Here is an 8,727-nt window from a genome sequence, read left to right as displayed (position 1 = left end):
GAGTTTGTGTGACGTGTGTGTGTGCTGTGTGTGTGTACGCTGTGTGTGTGCTGTGTGCACGCTGTGTGTGTGCTGTGTGTGTGTACACTGAGTGTGTGTGCTGTGTGTGTGCTGTGTGTGTGTGCTGTGTGTGTGTACTGTGTGTGTGTACGCTGTGTGTGTGCTGTGTGTGTGTACACTGAGTGTGTGTGCTGTGTGTTTGCCGTGTGTGTGCCGTGTGTGTGCTGTGTGTGTGCTGTGTGTGTGTGCTGTGTGTAAGTGCTGTGTACTAGCTGTGTGTGTGCTGTGTGTGTGCCGTGAGTGTGCCGTGTGTGTGTGCTGTGTGTGCTGTGTGTGTGCCGTGTGTGTGCAGTGTGTGTGCTGTGTGTGTGCTGTATGTGTGCTGTGTGTGTGTGTACTAGCTGTGTGTGTATGCTGTGTGTGCTGTGTGTGTGCTGTGTGTGTATGCTGTGTGTGCTGTGTGTGTGTACTAGCTGTGTGTGTGTACTAGCTGTGTGTGTATGCTGTGTGTGCTGTGTACTAGCTGTGTGTGTATGCTGTGTGTGTGCTGTGTGTACTAGATGTGTGTGTATGCTGTGTGTGCTGTGTGCATGCTGTGTGTGCGTACTGTGTGTGCGTGCTATGTGTGTGTGCTGTGTGTATGCTGTGTACTAGCTGTGTGTGTGTGCCGTATGTGTGCTGTGTGTGTGTGCTGTGTGTGTGTGCTGTGTGTGTACTGTGTGTGTGCTGTGTGTGTGTGTGTACTAGCTGTGTGTGTGCGATGTGTGTGTGTGTGTGCGATGTGTGTGTGTGTGCTGTGTGTGTGCGCTGGCTATGATGGTGCCGGCTGCTTCTCCTTGTAAACCACCGCTCCCTTCTGCACCAAATCCGGCACCTCCACAGCCAGCCAGGGCCCCAGCTGTAATATCAACATCATCATCAGCATCAACATCATCATCAGCATCAACATCATCATCAGCATCAACATCAGCATCATCATCAGCATCATCATCAGCATCACCATCATCATCACCATCAACATCATCAGCAACATCAACATCATCGTCACCATCATCATCAGCATCACCATCATCATCACTATCAGCATCACCATCATCAGAAGCAGGATCAGCAAAAGCAGTATAATCATTTGTTCCTGTGTGTGCGTGTGTATATGAGTGTGTACGTGTGTACGTGTGTGTATATGAATGTGTACCTGAGTGAGTGCGTATGCAAGTGAGTGTACATGTGAGTACATGACCGTGTATGTGAGTACGTGAGTGAGTATGTGAGTGAGTGAGTATGTGAGTGAGTGTGTGAATGAATATGTGAGTGAGTGAGTGAATGAGTGAGTGAGTGTGTGAGTTAGTACGCAAGTATGTGAGTGAATGAGTAAGCAAGTGAGCATACTAGGGAGTGAGTGAGTGAGTGAGCACGTGAGTGAGTAGGTGAGTGAGTAGGTGAGCGAGTAGGTGAGTGAGTACGTGAGTGAGTACGTGAGTGATTAAGCAAGCGAGTACACTAGTGAGCGACCGAGTGAGTAAGAGAGCGAGTGAGTATATGAGCTAGTGAGCGAGTGAGTGAGTACGTGAGTGAGTAGGTGAGTGAGTAGGTGAGTGAGTGGGTGAGTGAGTGAGTACGTGAGTGAGTAGGTGAGTGAGTATGTAACTGAGTGAGTAGGTGAGTGAGTGAGTAGGTGAGTGAGTGAGTGAGTAACTGAGTAAGTAACTGAGTGAGTGAGTAGGTGAGTAACTGAGTGAGTGAGTAGGTGAGTGAGTGAGTGAGTAACTGAGTAAGTAACTGAGTGAGTAGGTGAGTAACTGAGTGAGTGAGTAGGTGAGTGAGTCTCACTCCGAGTGCCATGGCATGGGTGAGTGAGTAGGTGAGTGAGTGAGTAGGTGAGTGAGTGAGTGAGCGAGTGAGTACGTGGGTGAGCGAGTAGGTGAGTGAGTGAGTGAGTCTCACTCCGAGTGCCATGGCGTGGGTGAGTGAGTAGGTGAGTGAGTGAGTACGTGAGTGAGTAGGTGAGTGAGTGAGTACGTGAGTGAGTAGGTGAGTGAGTGAGCGAGTGAGCGAGTGAGTACGTGGGTGAGCGAGTAGGTGAGTGAGTGAGTGAGGTGAGTGAGCGAGCGAGTGAGCGAGTGAGTAACTGAGTGAGTGGGTGAGTGAGTGAGTAACTGAGTGAGTGCGTAGGTGAGTGAGTGACTGAGTGAATGAGTGAGTGAGTAGGTGAGTGAGTGAGTGAGTCTCACTCCGAGTGCCATGGCGTGGGTGAGTGAGTAGGTGAGTGAGTGAGTACGTGAGTGAGTAGGTGAGTGAGTGAGTGAGTACGTGAGTGAGTAGGTGAGTGAGTCTCACTCCGAGTGCCATGGTGAGTGAGCGAGCGAGTGAGTAACTGAGTGAGTAACTGAGTGAGTAGGTGAGTGAGTGAGTAGGTGAGTGAGTGAGTGGGTGAGTGAGTGAGTCTCACTCCGAGTGCCATGGCGTGGGTGAGTGAGTAGGTGAGTAAGTAGGTGAGTGAGTAGGTGAGTGAGTGGGTGAGTGAGTGAGCGAGCGAGTGAGCGAGTGAGTGGGTGGGTGAGTGAGTGGGTGAGTGAGTAGGTGAGTGAGTGAGTGGGTGAGTACGTGAGTGAGTACGTGAGTGAGTGAGTACGTGAGTGAGTACGTGAGTGAGTGAGTACGTGAGTGATTAAGCAAGCGAGTACACTAGTGAGCGACCGAGTGAGTAAGAGAGCGAGTGAGTATATGAGCTAGTGAGCGAGTGAGTGAGTACGTGAGTGAGTAGGTGAGTGAGTAGGTGAGTGAGTGGGTGAGTGAGTGAGTACGTGAGTGAGTAGGTGAGTGAGTATGTAACTGAGTGAGTAGGTGAGTGAGTGAGTAGGTGAGTGAGTGAGTGAGTAACTGAGTAAGTAACTGAGTGAGTGAGTAGGTGAGTAACTGAGTGAGTGAGTAGGTGAGTGAGTGAGTGAGTAACTGAGTAAGTAACTGAGTGAGTAGGTGAGTAACTGAGTGAGTGAGTAGGTGAGTGAGTCTCACTCCGAGTGCCATGGCATGGGTGAGTGAGTAGGTGAGTGAGTGAGTACGTGAGTGAGTAGGTGAGTGAGTGAGTGAGCGAGTGAGTACGTGGGTGAGCGAGTAGGTGAGTGAGGAGTGAGTCTCACTCCGAGTGCCATGGCGTGGGTGAGTGAGTAGGTGAGTGAGTGAGTACGTGAGTGAGTAGGTGAGTGAGTGAGTACGTGAGTGAGTAGGTGAGTGAGTGAGCGAGTGAGCGAGTGAGTACGTGGGTGAGCGAGTAGGTGAGTGAGTGAGTGAGGTGAGTGAGCGAGCGAGTGAGCGAGTGAGTAACTGAGTGAGTAACTGAGTGAGTAGGTGAGTGAGTGAGTAGGTGAGTGAGTGAGTGGGGTGAGTGAGTGAGTCTCACTCCGAGTGCCATGTCGTGGGTGAGTGAGTAGGTGAGTAAGTAGGTGAGTGAGTAGGTGAGTGAGTGGGTGAGTGAGTGAGCGAGCGAGTGAGCGAGTGAGTGGGTGGGTGAGTGAGTGGGTGAGTGAGTAGGTGAGTGAGTGAGCGGGTGAGTACGTGAGTGAGTACGTGAGTGAGTGAGTACGTGAGTGAGTACGTGAGTGAGTGAGTACGTGAGTGATTAAGCAAGCGAGTACACTAGTGAGCGACCGAGTGAGTAAGAGAGCGAGTGAGTATATGAGCTAGTGAGCGAGTGAGTGAGTACGTGAGTGAGTAGGTGAGTGAGTAGGTGAGTGAGTGGGTGAGTGAGTGAGTACGTGAGTGAGTAGGTGAGTGAGTATGTAACTGAGTGAGTAGGTGAGTGAGTGAGTAGGTGGAGTGAGTGAGTGAGTAACTGAGTAAGTAACTGAGTGAGTGAGTAGGTGAGTAACTGAGTGAGTGAGTAGTGTGAGTGAGTGAGTGAGTAACTGAGTAAGTAACTGAGTGAGTAGGTGAGTAACTGAGTGAGTGAGTAGGTGAGTGAGTCTCACTCCGAGTGCCATGGCATGGGTGAGTGAGTAGGTGAGTGAGTGAGTACGTGAGTGAGTAGGTGAGTGAGTGAGTGAGCGAGTGAGTACGTGGGTGAGCGAGTAGGTGAGTGAGTGAGTGAGTCTCACTCCGAGTGCCATGGCGTGGGTGAGTGAGTAGGTGAGTGAGTGAGTACGTGAGTGAGTAGGTGAGTGAGTGAGTACGTGAGTGAGTAGGTGAGTGAGTGAGCGAGTGAGCGAGTGAGTACGTGGGTGAGCGAGTAGGTGAGTGAGTGAGTGAGTAGGTGAGTGAGCGAGCGATGTGAGCGAAGTGAGTAACTGAGTGAGTGGGTGAGTGAGTGAGTAACTGAGTGAGTGCGTAGGTGAGTGAGTGACTGAGTGAATGAGTGAGTGAGTAGGTGAGTGAGTGAGTGAGTCTCACTCCGAGTGCCATGGCGTGGGTGAGTGAGTAGGTGAGTGAGTGAGTACGTGAGTGAGTAGGTGAGTGAGTGAGTGAGTACGTGAGTGAGTAGGTGAGTGAGTCTCACTCCGAGTGCCATGGTGAGTGACGCGAGCGAGTGAGTAACTGAGTGAGTAACTGAGTGAGTAGGTGAGTGAGTGAGTAGGTGAGTGAGTGAGTGGGTGAGTGAGTGAGTCTCACTCCGAGTGCCATGGCGTGGGTGAGTGAGTAGGTGAGTAAGTAGGTGAGTGAGTAGGTGAGTGAGTGGGTGAGTGAAGTGAGCGAGCGAGTGAGCGAGTGAGTGGGTGGGTGAGTGAGTGGGTGAGTGAGTAGGTGAGTGAGTGAGCGGGTGAGTACGTGAGTGAGTACGTGAGTGAGTGAGTACGTGAGTGAGTACGTGAGTGAGTGAGTCTCACTCCTAGCGCCATGGCGTGGGCGATGCCAAACTTGGGCGCGTTCCTCGCCCACAGCGGCTTGAAGTGCTCCGTGAGGCAGATCTTGCCTCCTCTGCAACAACAGCAACAAGGGGGGGGAGGGGGTGAGGGGGGAGGGGTGAGGGGGGGAGGGGTGAGGAGTGAGGGGGAGGGGTGAGGAGTGAGGGCGGGAGGGCTGAGGGGGGAGGGGTGAGGGGGGGGGGAGGGGTGTGAGGGGGAGGGGTGAGGGGGGGGAGGGGTGAGGGGGTGAGGGGTGAGGGGGAGGGGTGAGGAGTGAGGGCGGGAGGGCTGAGGGGGGAGGGGTGAGTGGGGGGAGGGGTGAGGGGGGGAGGGAGGAGGGGAGGGGTGAGAGGGGGAGGGAGAAGGGGTGAGGGGTGAGGGGGGGGGAGGGGTGAGGGAGGAGGGAGGGGTGAGGGGGGAGGAGGGGGGTGAGGGGGGGAGGGAGGAGGGGTGAGGGGGGAGGGAGGAGGGGGGGAGGGGGGGGAGGGGGGAGGGGTGAGGAAGGAGGGGAGGGGGGGGAGGGGTGAAGGGGGGGGGAGGGGTGAAGGGGGGGGAGGGGTGAGGGGGGGGGAGGGCCACCCACCGGTACATCTTTGCCGTTTTCCCATCCAACTCCGGCACAGCGATCTCAGGCGCCGTCGCCGGATACGTCACCGGAATCTACAACCACAACAACAACCACAACAACTACAACAACTACAACAACCACAACAACTACAACAACCACAACAACCGCCGCCATTCGCCACCAAGCGGTGGTGACGTCACCACGGCGCTTGTGCCAGGCCACGTGCACGTTGAGGCTGCCACGTGAGGTGTCGAACGCCCGCCGGCAGGAGGTCACGTGCCAGGCCCAGGTGCCACGGTTTCTACTGACCGAGATGACTGGCTGATGCACTGCCCGTGCCCCCCTACTGTGCCGACTTGGTGTGTTTTATCCACCCGGCGCTCCGCTCGTTGTTGTGAGCGTCACTCCTGATGACGACCGCTTTTGTTGCGATCGAAACGTCGTAGATTTTTGCTATTTTTGTTATTTTTCTTTGAACGTATCCACGTGACTTCACCGAAAGACCCAGAGAGTATGAATTCCTGCAGTTACGAAAGCTTCAAGTCAAGGGGTTCTAGATGTACACCCACCACCGGAGTGGAAGAATGGCAGGCGCATCTTACAGATGACAAGCCGATGGTCAGAGGGCAGATCAGCTCCACGGTAGGTCCTGGTGTTAAGGACATGGGCTCGCATCCGCTGGTCCGTCACTATGTAGTCAAGCAGATGTTTTTGCTTGGACGAGACATTAATTCATGATGTGTGGATGCGCCGATGCCGGAAGAGCGTGTTGGTAATTACAAGCTCATGGGCTGCACAGAAGTCTAGCAGCCTCCTACCGTTGTTATTGAGCTGATCTGGCCCATGCCTTCCAATCACTCCAGACCAAGTGCCAGCATCATGACCAACTCGGGCATCAAAGTCACCCAACAAGATGACTCTGTCCCAAGTGGCCACTTTAGCTAGCACCTGTGACAGGAGGTCATAGAAGGCATCTGACTCATTAGCCTTGCCTGCATCCCTCCACGGATGTTCATCTTCAGTGGGGGCATAAGTAACTAGCCCAAAATAGCCTGGGGCTTACAGCTTCCCACACCTCACTGCCACGCTCCCACGCCCCCTTCATTCTTTTGTTCAGAAGAGCCACTCCATGTTGTTTGGCAGTCTCCTGCCCCGAGTAGAGGACTGTCCACCCCTCATGGTGGCAGGAGCCAGAGCCGGTCCACCGGACCTCCTGAATACCGCAGAGATCCAGGCGGTACCGGTCCAGCTCCCGACAAAAGACTGGCAGCCTCTCCTCCGCAGTGAGCGTTCGAACATTCCACGTGGCCACCCGCAGTGGCTTTTTGCTGTTTCTGGAGGAATCCTGAGGGTAAAGATTCAGTCTCCTGGCTCCGCCAAATGGGGTTTGGCCAGGAGACGTCATAGACGCCTGTCCCCCTCCCCCGAGGCCTCCGGCACAAGCTTAGTTAGATTCTTTACACGCATAGTGATAGGTTTTTACCCTTTCAACTGGTACAAAAACTGACACCTTTATAGAAGGCATCATGTTTGGTTATTGCAAACATGATGCCTTGGTAAAGGAGCTCTCATAGTATTTCCACGCAGTTCAGTGGTGCTTAGGTTGAAGGAGAAGGGGTTACCAGCCCCTTGCACCCGTTGAGAGCCCCCTTTGGGCACACACACAACCATGTATGCACACACACGCACATAGAGGCAAAGGTAAAGCTCCCCCGCGTAACCCACTCCTGCGGTCTAGGCGAGTGCTGTGTGTGAGCTGCTGCTGTGCACATCCGACTCACGTCAAACTCCACGTCAAACTCATAGCGCAGCAGCTCATGCACGTACCAGCACTTCCCAAACCACCTGCACCACCACCACAACAACAACAACAACACAAGCCACAACAATAACAACACATGAACAACCAATGCATTAATTACAAAATAGCAAAGACGTAATTATAATTGTGGCGATGTTAGTGACTAAATGATGATGATGATATTGATAGCGGTGATGGTGTTAAGTGATGGTGGTGACGATGATGTTGATGTGATGGTAGTCATGACGATAGTGATGGTAAAGTTGTGGATGATGGTGATGAAGATGAGGGTGATGATGATGATGGTGATGATGATGGTGATGATGATGGTGATGATGGTGGTGATGGCGATGATGATGGTGATGATGGCGATGATGGTGGTGATGGCGATGATGATTGTGATGATGGCGATGATGATGGTGATGATGGTGATGATGTTGATGTGTGCACCTCGTGCCATCCTGGTTGGATTCCAACCTAAACCAGTCGTTGTCCGAGTCTTTGTTATTCTGCACATACTGAGACACAGGGAGACAAAGACAAAGGCAAAGGTAGAGATCCCCCAGGTAGCCGTCGCAGGCTGTCGGGGCAAGAGCTGATCGCGAGCACCACGACCAATAGCAGCCGTCATTGGCCACCGAGTGGTCGCGACGTCACCACAGCGCTTGAGTGACTGGGTGAGTGACTGGGTGACTGAGTGACTGGGTGAGTGGCTGGGTGAGTGACTGGGTGAATGAGCAGGTGAGTGTCTGGGTGAGTGAGCGGGTGAGTGGCTGGGTGAGTGACTGGGTGAGTGACTGACTGAGTGACTGAGTGGGTGAGTGACTGAGTAACTGAGTGACTGACTGAGTGACTGACTGGCTGAGTGACTTACCTGTATGAGTGCGCGTACTCCTCACGTAGGCGCGCGCCCCACGCATCTCGCTGCCGTGACTAGCTGAGTGACTGAGTGACTGGGTGAGTGAGTGACTGACTGGGTGAGTGGCTGGGTCAGTGACTGGGTGAGTGACTGGGTGAGTGAGTGGGTGAGTGGCTGGGTGAGTGACTGGGTGAGTGACTGGGTGAGTGAGTGGGTGAGTGACTGGTTGAGTGAGTGGGTGAGTGACTGGGTGAGTGGCTGGGTGAGTGGCTGGGTGAGTGAGCGGGTGAGTGACTGGGTGAATGAGCAGGTGAGTATCTGGGTGAATGACCGGGTGAGTGGCTGGGTGAGTGACTGGGTGACTGAGTGACTGACTGAGTGACTGACTGGGTGAGTGGGTGAGTGACTGAGTGACTTACCTGAATGAGTGAGCGGTACTCCTCCCGTAGACGCGCGCCCCACGCGTCTCGCTGTCGAGGCCCCGCGTCCGTGGACAGGAGGGGAATGCGGCTGAGACTGCGTCTGGTAGCTTCGTCCACCATGACGCCGGATCGATCCGCGCGCGAAGAAATCGACACCGCGCGACTCCTCGCCACGTTTACCAATGGGCGATAGCGATTCTCGGAGTCGCGAACAAACGATTCCTCGTGACGTTCAGTAG

General features: G+C 53.9%; 1 protein-coding gene across 5 annotated transcripts in view; it reads right to left on the bottom strand.

Annotated features, from left to right (window-relative positions):
• The window catches only part of UFC1 (ubiquitin-fold modifier conjugating enzyme 1), a 9,513-nt gene extending 861 nt beyond the window's left edge, over window positions 1–8,652 (bottom strand). For 4 of the 5 annotated variants that reach the window (XR_013640576.1, XR_013640577.1, XR_013640578.1 and 1 more), the window contains exons 1-6: window positions 8,486–8,652; window positions 7,658–7,725; window positions 7,188–7,251; window positions 5,422–5,498; window positions 4,821–4,911; window positions 1–898 (exon numbers count right to left, since the gene is read on the bottom strand). The exon at window positions 1–898 is cut by the window's left edge. Coding sequence is in view for 2 of the 5 variants with exons in the window: in XM_078882506.1 (XP_078738632.1) it covers window positions 812–898; window positions 4,821–4,911; window positions 5,422–5,498; window positions 7,188–7,251; window positions 7,658–7,725; window positions 8,486–8,608 (510 nt within the window). In the remaining 3 variants the exon portion in view is untranslated. The remainder of the gene's footprint in view (window positions 899–4,820; window positions 4,912–5,421; window positions 5,499–7,187; window positions 7,252–7,657; window positions 7,726–8,485) is intronic. The other variant, XM_078882507.1, reaches the window with a different exon arrangement.
• Window positions 8,653–8,727: the final 75 nt, after the last annotated feature.

The sequence above is a fragment of the Lampetra fluviatilis genome, chromosome 65 (assembly GCF_964198595.1).
Source record: "Lampetra fluviatilis chromosome 65, kcLamFluv1.1, whole genome shotgun sequence".
Lineage (NCBI taxonomy): Eukaryota > Metazoa > Chordata > Hyperoartia > Petromyzontiformes > Petromyzontidae > Lampetra > Lampetra fluviatilis.
Note: the sequence above shows the minus strand (reverse complement) of the source record. Positions and strands in the feature narration are given on the sequence as shown.